Source organism: Rana temporaria, chromosome 3 (assembly GCF_905171775.1).
Source record: "Rana temporaria chromosome 3, aRanTem1.1, whole genome shotgun sequence".
NCBI lineage: Eukaryota > Metazoa > Chordata > Amphibia > Anura > Ranidae > Rana > Rana temporaria.
The window spans coordinates 311,187,287-311,203,992 of NC_053491.1; the positions used below are offsets into that span (position 1 = coordinate 311,187,287).

At 46.4% G+C, this 16,706-nt stretch overlaps 1 protein-coding gene across 3 annotated transcripts in view; it reads left to right on the forward strand.

Moving 5' to 3' along the window:
- Positions 1-16,706, forward strand: part of LOC120932444 (A disintegrin and metalloproteinase with thrombospondin motifs 2-like) — a 1,658,079-nt gene that overhangs the window by 1,536,024 nt on the left and 105,349 nt on the right. For all 3 annotated transcript variants that reach the window (XM_040344802.1, XM_040344801.1, XM_040344800.1), the window contains exon 21: positions 222-311. In XM_040344802.1, the coding sequence (XP_040200736.1) occupies positions 222-311 (90 nt within the window). The remainder of the gene's footprint in view (positions 1-221; positions 312-16,706) is intronic.

Below are 16,706 nucleotides of genomic sequence, written 5' to 3' on the forward strand. Positions count from 1 at the left end.
GCGGAACAAATTATTTTAGTTTCCATTGACTTCTATAGGGAAACTTGCTTTGATATGCGAGTCCTTTGGATTACAAGCATTCTCCTGGAATGGATTATGTTTGTTATCCAAGGTTCCACTGTATTCTGCTTTTATACAATAAAGTTATGTGAAATAAAAATTCTGAAAAGCTGTTTAATTCAAATATTTAACAAGAAATTGTTTTTTTGTTTGTTTTTTAGGAAATTCAACTGATCCATTAAAGAATAATTATGTAGTACAGTGGCTGTCTAAACCGGATGCAGATTACCCAACCCAAAAAAAGTCTTCAAGTAAAAGACCTATTTATAATTCTGCTTGTGGCATAAATTGCATGCTCTTGCAGCTATGGACTTTTGCTCTTTTCCTTTCACTTTATGGAATGTTTAAACTATCCTAATTTTGTACTTGCATTTAACCTGTATTTTCTATTGACTCTCTATTGATTAGTGTATGTGGAAGTATATGCAGGAAGAAAAAAAAGTGGAAGATTCACACACCTGTGGGTATTATAGTTGTAATGTACTTTAAGCCATGAAATTTAATGTAGGGTCTGTAAAGATATGGGAATCAAGTAGGGAAGTTTCAGATTCACCAGGATATCGTTTAACCAGGATATCAACGTCAAACATTCTTATTATATATATACATAGGTGTGCACAGCCTATTGAATTAGGGTGTGCACATCAAAACTCCAATGCATATACGTTTGGCATATTTACTGGCCTCTTCCCCACTCTCCATCCTGAAACAATGGGAGGAAGGGGGAGCCAGGGAGAACACAGGGGACCCAGGCAACAGAAAGAAGAGGAACAGGGACAGGAGGGGTGGCACCAATCCCCTGTATTTTTCACCTGTGGCAGCTGAATGTCTACGAGAGGGAGAGGAGGAGAAGCCTACTTTCAGCAGCTGCAGGCGAAAAATACAGATTGGTTCCACTTAGTTCCACCTCCGCCGCTTTTCCGGTTCAGGTTCTGAGGATCGACAAGGAAGGATTGTGGTTTACTTGTCACCTGCCCACCATTGATAGGTTACCAAACCCAGGATTAGGTTATTCATACCCCATACCATTAAGTATTCATACCCCTTGCAATTTTCCACATTTTGTCATGTTACAACCAAAAATGTAAATGTATTTTAACCACTTCAGCCCCGGACCATTATGCAGCTTTAAGACCCGAGGTGTTTTTACAATTTGGCACTGCGCTGATTTAACTGGTAATTGCGCGGTCATGCAATGTTGAACCCAAACGAAATTTGTGTCCTTTTTTTCCCCACAAATAGAGCTTTCTTTTGATGGTATTTGATTGCCTCTGCGATTTTTTTTTTTTTTTGCGATATAAACGGAAAAAGGTAGAAAATTTGGAAAAAAAAAGATATTTTCTACTTTTAATTATAATAAAAATCGAATCTAATTTTTAGTCATACATTTAGGCCAAATGTATTCAGCCACATGTCTTTAGTAAAAAAAAATGACAATAAGCGTAGAATTATTGGTTTGCACAAAAGTTACAAAGTCTACAAACTAGGGTACATTTTCTGGAATTTACACAGCTTTATAATTTCTTGAGGTGCTAACATGGCGGGGCAGTACAAAACCCCCCCAAATGACCCCATTTTGTAAAGTAGACACCCCAAGCTATTTGCTGAGAGGCATGTTGAGTCCATGGAATATTTTATATTTTGCCACAAGTTGCGGAAAAATTATTATTTTTTTTTTTTTGCACAAAGTTGTCACTAAATGATATATTGCTCACACATGACATGGGCATATGTGAAATTACATCCCAAAATACATTCTGCTGCTTTTCCTGAGTACGGGGATACCAAATGTATGGGACTTTTTGGGAGCCTAGCTGCGTATGGGACCCCGAAAACCAAGCACTGCCTTTAATTTTTGTAAGGGCATACATTTTCACTCCTCACTACCTATCACAGTTTTGAAGGCCATAAAATGCCAAGATGGCACAACCCCCCCCCCCAAATGACCCCATTTTGGAAAGTAAACACCCCAAGCTATTTGCTGAGAGGCATGTTGAGCCAATTGAATATTTTATTGTTTTGTCCCAAGTGATTGAATAATGACAAAAAAAAAGTTTACAAAAAGTTGTCACTAAATGATATATTGCTCATACATGCCATGGTTATATGAGGAATTGTAAAAAAATAAATTGTATCTCTTTGGGAGCATCTAAAGAGAAGGAGTCCCCAAAGAGATGTAGAAGGCTACTATTGGCTGTAGTGGACAATGACGGGTCATGGATATAAAAAATATCAATTTTAATAAATGTATCAAAAGTCAAGTTACACAATAAAACATATCACTCTTATAGCGAGTATAATAACTAGTTGCTCTTGTTTATAGCATGTCAGTGTAGCACCAATAAACCATGGTTTATAATCTGTGCAAAAATAAGAAACACATAGACATTGACAAACAATAAACAAACAATAAACGAATACAGTCCGGGCGCCTATATATCCACACTTGCAGAATTCCCAGGCGGTAAGTTCACCGCTGATCTTGTTGAAAAGATTCAATGATAATGGGAAATACGAACAGATGTGTCCCCCCGGGTATGCTAGGGAGTATCAGATGTATAATTGCGCAGCTAATTCTGAGTAATGAAACCTGAATGCTAGATTGAAAAAGGCCCTGCTCATATGATTGGAAAGAGGTCTTCACAACAGTCCTTGTCTTGAAAATCTTTTGGCCGTATGGTTAAAGGGCCAGTAATGCACAGGAATCCTTCCAATTACAAAGGCTTGCAGTCCTAATTATAGTGTTATAGGAATGCTTGGGTCTTGATCGGAAAAATAGATGAACTGGTTTCTAAAGATTAGAATGTCCTTGCTCATATTTTACTGTGAATTACACTGAGATCCTATATTGAATATGAAGGATTATCATATGTGTAATGCATTCATTTTGTTTAAATCCGGACGATGTAAGTCCCTGTATAGGGATATATATCCGATCCGGTTTTAGTAACTAAACACTGCTTAGTATTGCTTCAAGTGTAGGATACCCTGCGGGTCAGTCTGTTTTTCGATTAGGCTCTAATATCAGACAAGGCACTTATGATCTAGAGCAGATAATTCAGATGGAAACAGATAATAAAGAACATGAAGGAAAATGCCGTTACTACTTTACCACCTCCGTTCGTTATTGGGATATGCTATGGGATTTTTTTCTCCTTAATCAATGGTGGATAAACCCACTTCTGTTATATTCCCGGTTCTTCTGTGTGTAAATACACCTTAGTGGAGGGTAAGTAGGTAGGAAGCGCTGCATGGTATAGCTGATGGATTTCAAAAATCCTTCCTCATAGGTTTCAATGACCAGTCAGCTTCCTTTCTTTTTGCTTGTATGAGGTATTGCACCGCAAAATTCATTTTGTTGCTTCTCTTGAGTACGGGGATACCACACGTGTGGGAGCCTAGCCACGTACGGGCCCCGAATACCAAGCACTGCCTTCAGCATTTCGAATGGTGCAAATTTTTGATTTCACTCCTCACTACCTATCACAGTTTCGAAGGCCATAAGATGCCAAGATAGCACAAACCCCCCCCCAAATGACCCCATTTTGGAAAGTCGACACCCCAAGCTATTTGCTGAGAGGCATGGTGAGTATTTTACAGCTCTCATTTGTTTTTGAAAATGAAGAAAGAAAATAATTTTATATTTTTTTCAATTTTCAAATCTTTGTGACAAAAAGTGAGATCTGCAAAATACTCACCATACCTCTCAGCAAATAGCTTGGGGTGTCTACTTTCCAAAATGGGGTCATTTGGGGGGGGGGGGTTTGTGCCATCTGGGCATTTCATGGCCTCCGAAACTGTGATAGGCAGTGAGGAGTGAAATCAAAAATTTACACCCATAGAAAGCCTGAAGGCGGTGCTTGATTTTTGGGGTCCCGTACGCGGCTAGGCTCCCAAAAAGTCTCACACATGTGGTATTCCCGTACTCAGGAGAAGCAACACAATGCATTTTGGGGTGTAATTCCACAAATGCCCATGGCATGTTTGAGCAATATATAATTTAGTGACAACTTTGTGCAAAAAAAATTCCCGCAACTTGTGTCAAAATATAAAATATTCCACGGACTCGACATGCCTCTCAGCAACTAGCTTGGGGTGTATACTTTCCAAAATGGGGTCATTTGGGGGTTTTGAACTGTCCTGGCATTTTATGCACAACATTTAGAAGCTTATGTCACACATCACCCACTCTTCTAGCCACTTGAAGACAAAACGGAAAATTGTATACTCACCTTTCCGTAATTTTCCTTTCCTGACGCATCTTCATGGCAGCACACACTGGGTTGTGACTCCGCCCCCACAACCTGACAAGATTGGTTAGCTACAAATTTGAAGAGGGAACACCCCGCACCATTCTCTGTATATATCATCATTAAACAACAGGGTGGGCATCTGTGTGCTGCCATGAAGATGCATCAGGAAAGGAAAATTACGGAAAGGTGAGTATACAATTTTCCGTTTTCCTGACGCATTCATGGCAGCACACACTGGGAAATAACGTGCCAGTCGGGAGGGTTTAATGCAATAGTATTTATTTCTTAGCGAGCAGAAGAATTTGCCCTGATAATGGATCTACCAAAATCGGCTGTAGACAAAAGAGCAGCGTCCACTCTACAGTGGGAGATAAACGTATGCCTGGAAGACCAGGTTGCTGCCCTGCAGATGGATTCTGACGAGACACCACAATAGGATGTGTGCCAGGATGTTGCCACTGCCCTGGTCGAGTGCACTTTAATGCCCTCCGGAACTGCAAGTTGTTGAATGGAGTAGGCCTTCTCAATAGCTTTGACTAGCCAGGAGGCGATGGTACGAGAAGTAGGCGCTTGGCCGCGTCTGGCTCCGTGTGGAATAATCAAGAGGGTATCTGTTTTTCGAAGGTGAGTGGTAGCTGAAAGATAGCTGGATATGGTAGATTTAATGTCCAGAGCGTGAGATTCGCCGTTCTCGTCAGTAAGATGTGGAATATAGGAGATTTGCTGAAACCGGCAGGTGGATTGGAGGCCGGGTGTTGAGCTGCAAGAGGGTCGTGAACCATGGCCTCCTCAGCCAGAATGGCACCACCGTGATTACCGTCACTGAGGACCTCCGGAGCCTGGCTAGGAACCTCGCTATTAGAGGAGTTGGGGGGAAGATGTACCCCAGATTGAAGTCCCAAGGGTGTATCAGGCAGTCCGTCCCCTCGGCTGACAGAAAGGGTGCTCTGGAGAGGAATCTCGGGCATTTGGTATTTGATGGTGTTGCTGCTAAGTCGACCTCTGGGATGCCCCATGCCCTCGTTAGAAGGGAGAATGCCCGGTGGTTCAGAGACCACTCGTTGTTCGAGAGAGATTCCCGGCCTTTTGGCTAGCATGTTCTGTCCCGCCGGGAAATATACTGCACTCAGGTCCAATAGGTGTACTTGGGCCCACTCCACTATGGGACGCACCTCTTCCAACAGCGTGTGACTCTGGGTACCACCCTGTCTCCAAATGTAGGCTACCGCGACCTTGTTGTCTATCCGGAGGAGGACACTCTTCCCTTGTAGCAGGGGTGCGAAGGCTAAGAGGGCCTGAAAGGCTGCTCGTAGCTCCAATACGTTGGAGACTACACCCTGAGCTGGAAAGTGCCACTGACCCTGGACCGCATGGTCCCGGTAATGTGCCCCCCAACCTTTCTGACTGGCATCTGATGTCACTATCTCCGGACTTGGAGGGGCGATAGGCCTGAATCTTCTGAGGTTGGGAGGGTGAGTCCACCACCACAGCGAGTGCTTCACCCAGTCGGGGATATGGATGGACTGAAACATTGAGATCCCGTTCCATTGTTTGAGGAAGGCGTTCTGCAAAGTTCTCATGTGCCACTGGGACCACTGTACCATGGGTATGGTTGACGACATGGAGCCCAGCATGCTCAGGCAGGTTCTGGCTGACGGACGTCTGGAGGACAAAAGATTCCGTACTTTCTGCACTAAAGGATCTACCTTCTCTAATGGGAGCTGTACCCTGTTCCGCTTGGTATCTAATTCCGCCCCCAGAAATATCATAACCTGTGAAGGCTGAAGGCTGCTCTTCCGCCAGTTGATTAACCAGCCAAAGTTCTGGAGGGTCGATACTAGAGTCTCCCGCTGGAGGAGCAGAGTCTCCCGATCTTCTGCCAAAAGGAGAATATCGTCCAGGTAGTGATGCACCCGTAGCCCCTTCTCCCTGAGGAGTGCTATGAGGGGAAGGAGAACCTTCGTGAACGTCCTGGGTGCCGAAGAGATGCCGAATGGTAGGCATCGGAACTGGAAGTGACACCTGTTGATGGAAAAGCGGAGAAACTTCTGGAAAGCTGGATGGATCGGAACATGAAGATAGGCGTCCGACAAATCTACAGACAGCATCCAGTCTCCCAGGTTCACTGCCAGAAGAATGGACTGGAGGCTTTCCATCTTGAAAGCCTCTATTCTGATTCTTCCGTTGAGCCGATTGAGGTCCAGAACGGGCCGAAGATCCCTCGACTTCTTTCGCATCAAGAATAAAGGGGAATAAAATCCCCTGCCCCTTAGGTGCGGAGGAACCTCTATGACTGCCCCCTTCTGAATTAGTTCTGAGACGTACTGAAGAAGCAGCCTCCTCTTGTCCGGGGAAGAAGGTACTTTGGTAGGTTGGAAGAAACTTCCTCGTAATGCCCCCATAAAGTTCCATTTGTGGCCATATTCGACCGTGGAGAGTGTCCACGGGTCCCTTATGTGCTCTGCCCAAATCCGTGCAAAACCCCTGAGCCTGGCGCCCACCTGTGCTGGGTGGGCAGGCGAGCTTTCAAAAACACTTCTGCTGGTCCCCGGCGGTGATGGCCTTGGATTTCTGGACCCTCATAAAAGAAGGACGAGTAGACTTCCAATCTCTTCTGAATTCCTTGCCCTGGCGATAGGATCTAGTTTCCCTGTATCTGTCCGGCAGATTGCGCCTGAAGGCAGGGCCCTTCTGAGGCTTGGGTTTTCTGTCGGAGGGAATAAGTCCAGACTTTCCCCCAGTGACCTTAGAAATTGCTGAGTCCAGTTTCGCACCGAACAGGTTCGTGCCATCATAAGGTATCTTGCACCAATTAGATTTTGAAGCAGAGTCAGCGACCCAGGGTTTCAGCCATAAGGCTCTGCGGTTCATCACTGAAGCTAGCATGGATCTAGCGGCGGAGCGAATGATGTCCACTGAAGCCCCTGCCATGAAATCGCCTGCTAGCCTGATTTCTTGTAGGGAGGAGATTATTTAGTTCTGGTCAGTCCCTTCTAGGAGGGCTTTTTCAGCATTGGCTGCCCATGCAGAGATGGCCTTAGCTACGGCCGCTGTGGTAATAGCTGGTCTGCAGGCCCCCCCCGCCGTGGAGTATGCTTTCTTCAACTCCAAGTCGATCCTACGATCGAGGACATCACGGAAGGTGACCGCATCTTCTATCGGCAAGGTGACATGCCTAGCGAGCCGCATAAGGGACGAATCAACAATAGGAGCATTAATAAAGGAGGTGACCTTGGACTCCTTTAGAGGGTATAATTTTGCGAACTTGTTGGACAGGCTAGGCCGCTTGTCCGGCTTTTCCCACTCGTCCTTAATGAGATCCTCCAGTTCTTCAATGAATGGAAATAGCTCGGGATCTCTTCTTAGCTCTGGGAAGTATTTCCCAACTTTTTGAGGTTCCTCTATGGCCTCCTCCCAGCCAATAGCCTCTTTAACGGAGCGGGCAAAAGGCTCAACTAAGCCTAAATCAAATCCCGATGTTGGCTCACGTTCTCCGTAGTCAGAGTGGGTCTCTGCTAGTTGAACATACGAGCCGAGAGCAGATGAAGGACCCAGGATAGGATTACTAGGCAGAGCCGAGGTCTCTAGGATTGACTCCCGTACTGACTCCCTTATGAGTTCCGTAGCCACTCTGGAGTCCGCCTCTTTTTCTCTGGTCGCCTCGTTAAAACAGGTGCGACAAGCTAGTTTTCCTGGCAAGACAGTAGCACCGCACACCCAGCAAACGTTTGCTGCAGGACGGGTAAGATAATGCTCACGGTGAACTGATGGTGACCGTCTGCGGTGAGACTGGCTTCGACGGGAGCGGCTGCGGCGTGATCGGCTATGCCTCGACCGATAGTGACGGGAGGGTGATCTTGACCGGCTTCTGCGGGACCGCTTGCTAGATGCATGGCTGGATCTCCTTCTCTGCCGTGGGCTTGCATCTCTAGGCCTGATGAGACTGCAAAAACAATGCAGTGTTAGTGGCCGGCACTCTTTTGTCTCTTCACTACTTACCACCTTGGACGGCCTCCTTACCTTGTTTGCTGGTGGTGGTCTGCTAGGGCAGTGGGCTCCATGAAAAGGTTGCAGGGACAGCAGCAGGTGTCTGAAAAAAAGCAAAAAAGAACTTAAGCTAAGGAGAAGGAGCATAGAGCAGAAGGGCCTGGAAGGAAAGAAGCCCCCAAGTACCTGGAGAGCTTTCCCAGAAATTTCTAGGCAGAGCAACCTGCCTAGAAAGCGAAAGGACAGTTTTACTCTATTTTAAAACTGGCGCCGTGGTCACGACGCTGATGACGCGCCCGCGCATGCACAGTAGCGTCCCGCGCCGCCCGCCGCCATCTTGGATGAGGGCGAAGGGAACCGCCGACGTCATCACCCCGCTGCACGCATGCGCAGAGCGGCCAGGGGACACGGCGGCGGCGAGAGGGACAGCAAAGCCCAGCAAAGCTACTGGGCAAAAGCTAGTAAAAATAAATAATGAAAAATGAAAAGGATAATTGCCAGAACAGCAGCCTTATGGAGGGAGCAATAGAGGAGAAAAAGAGGAGCCATGCCAAAATTAAGCTTATTTAAAGCTTGCAAAAAAGCCAGGATAACTGCCAGGATACGACCTGAACGAACCCCTGAGACCACCAGAGCGGGGTTCCCACCATAGAGCGCTATTAGAGACTGTACAGGAGGGACTTCCAAACAGGAGAGGCTTGAACCTGCTGGGGCGATTGCGGTAAGAGGCGAATCTTCTTGTAACGTCCAGTCTTGTCAGGTGAGGATAAAAAAGAGAATGGTGCGGGGTGTTCCCTCTTCAAATTTATAGCTAACCAATCCTGTCAGGTTGTGGGGGCGGAGTCACAACCCAGTGTGTGCTGCCATGAATGCATCAGGAAAGCCCTTTCTGAAACTTTTTGTTTACATGAAAACATATTTTTTTTGCAAGAAAATTACATTAACCCCCAAACATTATTTATATTTTTTAAAGCAAAGGCCCTACAGATTAAAATGGCGGGTGTTGCATTTTATTTTCACACAGTATTTGCGCAGCGATTTTTTGAGCGCATTTTTGGGGAAAAAATACACTTTTTTAAATTTTAATGCACTAAAACACACTATATTGCCCAAATTTTTGCGTTCGCTTTTGCGCAAGAGCATAGGGGACAGGGGTGCTTTTTTTTATAAATTTTTTATTATTTATTTTGCCTTTTTATTTTATTTTTAAACTGTTCGTTCCATTTTTTTTTTTTCTCATTTTTATTGTTATTTTAGGGAATATAAATATCCCCTATGATAGCAATAGGTAGTGACAGGTACTCTTTTTTTTTTTTTTTTTTTTTTTAAATTGGATGAATGTTCAGGGTGTACTAGGCCGATGGTGCTTGCCAGTTCACCAGAAGGAATAGCGGCACTAGTACTGTGTCTCTGCTCCATACGAGGGACCTGTTGTTCTTGGACCTCATCAACAGCAATACCAATAACTCATTTGCAACAACCCGCAACATCAGTTCATACATTTCCTGGTTACCGTTACCAACACTGTTATCTTTTGTCAGAGTGTCCCCGGGTAACTCAACTTGTACCTCTTTGTGGGTGATCAGCAGAATCACTGCTACTGCCGTGTCTTTTCTGGGCCCTTCCTTCACATGAGGTCTAGCGGTCGAGACAGTACACATGCCATGTGCCAACCACTGCTCATTCACACCTCGGACCGCACCAGCACCTGTGGACAATTGTTATGTACCGTAGTTTGTTGCCATTTCATGGACGTGTGCAATTTTAAATCTTGACATCTTTCGTATTTATTTACTTGACACAACATCATCTTTTATATTTTAGCAAAAAAATTGGTATTCTGTTGTCTTTGGCCCGGATTCAGAAAGAAGATACGACGGCGTATCTCCTGATATACCGTCGTATCTATGAGTCCGGCCGTTTCATAGAATCAGGTTACGCATAGATATTCCTAAGATCCGACAGGTGTAAGTGACTTGCACCGTCGGATCTTAGGCTGCAATTCCAGGCCGGCCGCTAGGTGGCGCTTCCGTATATGCAAATGAGGAGTTACGCCGATTCAGAAACGAACGACCGCCCGGCGCTTTTTTTTTATGTCGTTTGCGTTCAGCTTTTTCTGGCGTATAGTGCGACGTCATTTAGAGCAATGCACTCTGGGATTTTTTTGGGACGGCGCATGCGCTCACCTATCTGAATCTAGCCCTTTGTGTGTACTAAGATTCAGTTAAGTGTATTTTCTCCAAGGCCTCTTCTTTCAGAAAATATATAATGTTTAATTTTAATTTCCAAGCAAAAAATGCAGATTTTAACATAAGTGCAAACATTTTTAAAATTGCCCTGATAGGCAAGTGGTTAAAAGCTGTCAGTTTTTTTGGGGATGTCTCTTCTTGACCTTTTAAAACCAAGGGCAATGGTTTGAGCCAAAATTCTTGATTCCCCATTCTGGAGTGCATTTCTAATATATTCATATATTATATACAACTTTTAGTGCCATCTTTGTCCTACAGGAATAGCATTGACTTGCTGTGAAAATCAATCTCAACTTATACTTTCTTCCACCATGATCTGTAGCTTTGGAGGTTTTGCAGACATAAACATATTGGCCCGGATTCACAAAGCACTTGCGCCGACGTATCTCGAGATACGCCGCGTAAGTGCAAATATGCGCCATCGTATCTATGCGCCGGACTCATAAACTAAGATACGCCTGAAAATAGGCTTCATCCGACCGACGTAACTTGCCTACGCCGGCGTAGAGTGGGCGCATATTTACGCTGGACGTATTTGGCGCTCCCATTGATTTTCTATTCACATATGCAAATGAGGGAGATACGCCGATTCACGAACGTACGTCCGTCCGACGCAGTGCGCGTAAAGTCATACGTCCGGCGTAAATGTATGCCCCATAAAGGAGGTGTAACTCAGCAGCATCCATGCAAAGGGCTGCACCAGGGAACACAAGCCAAGGTATTTTACGTAGTTTACGTAGGATGTGAATATGACTAGGCGTAGGTTACGTTCATGCCGTAGGCAGTGATCCGACGTATCTTAGGCAGTTGTTCCGACGTGATTGTGAGCATGTGCACTGAGATGCACCCACGGGACGGCACATGCGCAGTTGGCGATACGTATCTGTCTTTGCGCTCGGCCCATCATTTGCATGGGGTCACGCCTCATTAGCATGGCTCACGCCCATATCCACTTACGCCGACTTACGCCTGAGAAACCCAGCGCAGATTTGGGAGGAAGTGCTTTGTAAATTCAGTGCTTGCCTCTCTGCGCTGCGTCGGCGTAGCGTAAAGGAGATACGCTACGGTGGCATAAATATGCGCCAGTGTCTGTGAATCCGGGCCATTGTTTTTATCCTATCCGGACACAAACCATCCAGTCTTGAGCAGCTTTAGAAAGAAAAAAAATCATGTTAATGTATAACTAGATTGATTAGCCTTTAGCTTGAGTAGAAGAGGTGCACATGCAGTTAAACGTTGCATCCTCTTGTCTTGTGTGTTTCTATTCTTTCTAGTCATTTAGGGCACTTTCACACTGAGCAGAGCAATGCATCGGCGGTAAAGCAACGCTATTTTTACAAAAGGGTTAAAAGCACCTGCAAAGCGGTGCTGCCTATTGATTTCAATGGGCAAGGGCGCTTTAGTAGTGTATTCACTGCTTCTACAGCACCTCAAAGATGCTGCTTGCAGGACTTTTTTTGAGTGTCCTGCCAGCACACCGCTCCAGTGTGAAAATCCTTGGGCTTTCACATTGGAGTGAAAGGACAGGCGCTATAAGCGCCTATAAAGTGCCATAGTGTGATCCTTTCTTAAAGTAAAATTTCATCCAGGACATTTTTTTTATGTTTTGGATCGAATAAAGTAGGTTTAGAACTGCTGACCTAGTTTTATTGCTATCTGTGTTCCTGTTGAGAAAATTTGCCATTACTTCCTGTCCCAGTGACATGACACATAGCTTTCTTGGTTGCCGTTATTGGAGTCCGCCCATACAACCTACTGCCGAAGCCGGAGCATTATAGATAAAGGGCCTGTTTCAGAGTACTAGACCACAGAGACCTTCAAATTGCCTGAAGACAGCAGATCTGGAGCTTTGCCATAATAGACTCTATTCTGTGCAGGTATGCTTGGGCAACTATCAAGCCTGAGTTATGGGATTAGAAATGCTAAGAAGAGATTGTGCTCTCTGTTATGTAAGCTGTGATTTTCCAGTAGTTTTTGAGTCTTTGACCTTGTCTGGTCTATTGGTAGTGGAGCATCCCAATCTTTAATAGTCTCTGAGAACTGTCTAAGTAAGGATTTACCTTGTATTGTGATGGGAGCTACGAATCCCACTGGGTCATATAGTCTGTTCACCACTGACAGAACACCACGTTTGGTAAATGGCGTGTCTGCAGAGCTAACTTGAAGGCCGAAGGTATCTTCTAATAAGTCCCACCATAGGCCCAGACTTCTCTGTACAGGTGGTATGTCCATTCCCAGATTTAAGTCTTTAAACCCTATGGCATGATCGCCAGGTTGAAAGGCTTTCATAACAGCAACACTATTTAAGGCAATCTTGTGTAGTCTGAGGTTAGCCTCAAAAAACATACCCTGTGTCCTTCGGAGCAGGTCTATGGCTTCTTCATCTGTTGGCAAAGATTTAAGTCCATCGTCCACATAGAAGTCTCTCTCAACGAAGTGTCGAGCATCCGCGCCATATTAATTTTCTTCAACAAGGGCAGTCCTTCGTAAACCGTATGTTGCAACAGAGGGTGAGGGACTATTTCCGAAAAACATGTACCTTCATGCGGTATTCAATCATCTCATTGTCCATGTTGTTGTCACGGTGCCACAGAAACCTTAAGATGTTCCTATGGTCTTCACATACAATGAAGCAATTTGTTTAATGTCAGCAGTTATGGCAACTGGCTCTCTTCTAAACCTCATAAGTACACCACAAGGTTGTTATTTAGGTTCGGATCAGTGAGAAGAACATCGTTCAGGGATACGCCTTGATGCTTGGCACTGGAGTCAAATACTACTCTGATTTGCTTTGGCTTATGTGGATGATGCACTCTGAAGAAAGGCAGATACCAGCACTCAATGTGTCTTTGAAGTGGTGGAGCTGGTTCGGCGTGATCATTGTCAAAGATCCTTTTCATAAAGGCGATGAAATGGTCCTTCATTTCAGGCCTGTTCTTTAGTGTGCGCTGAAGTGAGTTTAATCTAGATAGAGCCTGTTCACGATTGGTTGGGAGTAGAGTGGAGCGGACACCTGGATGTTCGGGTTCGGTCGAACTTCGAAAAAAAGCCCGGGTTCGGGACCCGAACTTGACCCCGAACCCCATTGAAGTCAATGGGGACCAGAACTTTTGAGTACTAAAATGTCTCTAAAAAAGTAATGAAAGGGGCTAGAGGGCTACAAATGGCAGCAACATGTTGGTAAGAGCATGACAAGTACTCTGCAAACAAATGTGGATAGGGAAATAACTTAAAATAACATAAAATACATAAAAAAATAAAAATCTTGACCTAGGAGGACGAGGTCCATATGGAGTAGGAGGTTGAGGTGGCGGTGGATGTGGCGGTGTAGGTGGAAGCGGCGGTGAAGGAGGACGAGGTAGCCAACACAGGTTTTTATTTTTAATTTATTTATTTTTTAAATTGGGGTACACCCCAAAAGAGTGAGAAAGATCAAAAATAGAAGAATGGCTGGGTAAGGCTGGTATACGTGTCTATTTTGCACAAGGTACAGACAAGTCCTGTGGGATCCATGCCTGGTTCATTTTAATGGCGGATGCGCTTGTCTGTGATAACGCCCCCTGCCGTGCTAAATACACATTCAGATAATACACTGGCTGCAGGGCAGGCCAGCACCTCCAAGGCGTAAAGGGCAAGCTCAGGCCATGTGCCCAATTTGGAGACCCAGAAGTTTAAGGGGGCAGACCCGTCATTCAGTACGTGTAGGCGTGTGCACACATACTGCTCCACCATGTTGGTGAAATGCTGCCTCCTGCTAAGACGTTCCATATCAGCTGGTGGTGCTGGTTGTTGTGGCGTGCTGACAAAGCTTTTTCACATTTTGGCCATGCTAACCTTGCCTTCTGAGGTGATGGTGGTGCCCCGGCTGTGTTGGCGACCTCTTCCTCCTCCTCTGCCTTCGCCTTGTGCTTCCACTGTGCCCCCGCTGTCAGGTGGGAATTCCACCAGCAGCGAGTCTACCAGCGTGCGCTTGTACTCGCATCTTACGATCACGCTCCAGTGAGGGAATTAAGGACGGTACATTGTCCTTGTAACAGGGATCCAGCAGCGTGGCCACCCAGTAATCAGCACCTGTTAAAATGTGGGCAACTCGGCGGTCATTGTGGATACACTGCAGCATGTAATCGCTCATGTGTGCCAGGCTGCCCAGAGGCAACGAAAAGCTGTCCTCTGTGGGAGGTGTATTGTCTGTGTCCTCTGTATCCCCCCAGCCACGCACCAGTGATGGCCATGAGCTGGTCTGGGTGCCACCCTGCTGTGAACATGGTTCCTCCTCCTCCATCTCCTTCTCCTCATCCTCCACCTTGTCATCCTCCAGAACTGTGTCCTTGCTGGACAATTGTGTACCTGGAGTTTGTTGGTGCAGGAACCCACCCTCGGAGCCACTTGTGAATGACTGCCCTGAAAGCCTTGGAAATTATCCCGATTCCTCCTCCTCCTGTGCCACATCCTCTTCCATCATCGCCCGAAGCGTTTTTTCAAGGAGGCATAGAACTGGCATAGTAACGCTGAGAACGGCGTCATCGGCACTGGCCATGTTGGTGGAGTACTGGAAACAGCGCAACAAGGCACACAGGTCTCACATGGAGGCCCAGTTATTGGTAGTGAAGTGGTTCTGTTCCGCAGAGTGACTCACGCATGTGTGCTACAGCTGACACTCCACTATCGCCTGCTGCTGCCCGCACAGTCTGGCCAGCATGTGCAAGGTGGAGTTCCACCTTGTGGGCACGTCACATATGAGGTGGTAAGCGGGAAGGCCGAAGTTATGCTGCAGCGCTGCCAGGCGAGCAGCAGCAGGGTGAGAACGCCGAAAGTGCGCACAGACGGACAGCACTTTTTGCAGCAGCTGTGGTATCGGGGTAATTTTTAAGGAACCGTTGCACCACCAAATTCAGCACATGCGCCAGGCAAGGGATGTGCGTCAAACCGGCTAGGAGCAGAGCTGCTACGAGATTTCGCCCATTATTGCACACCACCAGGCCTGGCTTGAGGCTCACTGCCGCCAACCACTCATCGGTCTGTTGTTCCATGTCCCTCCACAACTCCTGTGCGGTGTGGGGTTTTTCCCCCAAACAGGAAAGTTTTAAAACTGGCTGCTGTCGTTTACCCATGGCTGTGCTGAAGTTGGTGGTGAATGTGCTACGCTGACCGGATGAGGAGGCGGTAGAGGATGAGGAAGCGGGGTAGGAGGAGTTAGCAACAGGAGGCGAACTGAAGCGCCCTGCAATCCGCGGTGGTGGAAGGACATGCACCAAACTGCTATCCGCCTCAGGCCCAGCCGCCACTGCATTTACCCAGTGTGCTGTTAGGGAGATATAACATCCCTGACCGTGCTTACTGGTCCACGTATCCGTAGTTAGGTGGACCTTGCCACAGATGGCGTTGCGCAGTGCACACCTAATTTTGTCCCCCACTTGGTTGTGCAGGGAAGGGATGGTTCGCCTGGAAAAGTAGTGGTGGCTGGGCACGACGTACTGTGGGACAGCCAATACCATCAGGCTTTTAAAACTCTGCGTCTCCACCAGATGGAATGACAGCATTTCAAAGGCCAGGAATTTTGAAATGCTGGCATTCAGGGCCAGGGATCGTGGGTGGGTAGGGGGGTACTTCCTCTTCCACTCCAGTGTTTGGGAGAGAGCTGAATGCTTCCATGGGACATTGTGGAGATGGTTGGTGACCCAGGTGGTAGTGTTGCTGGCAGATCCTCTGTTTGCGGGGTGGCAGGTGCCACTGTCACTACAGAGGTGGATGAAGAGGCCGAGACTGAAGCAGAAGAGGAAGCAGGAGGAGCCAGAGACCTTTCTTGGTTTTTGAGGTGTCTACTCCACTGCAGCTCGTGCTTTGCACTTAGATGCCTGGTCATGCAGGTTGTGCTCAGGTTGAGAACATTTATGCCTCGCTTCAGGCTCTGATTGCACAGCGTGCAAACACTTGTCTTGTCATCAGCACATTGTGTGAAGAACTGCAACGCTAGGGAACTCCTTGGACCTGGCTTTGGTGTGCTCGGTTTTTGCTGCATTGGGCCAATTATGAGCCAAAAGATAGTGCTTCGAGACTGAATGCTTCAAAAAGCCAGCTTTAATGTTAGTAATGTGCTCATTTAATCTCACTGAGAGGGGTCTTTTTGTTCTGCCCACATACTGAAGCCCGCAAGGGT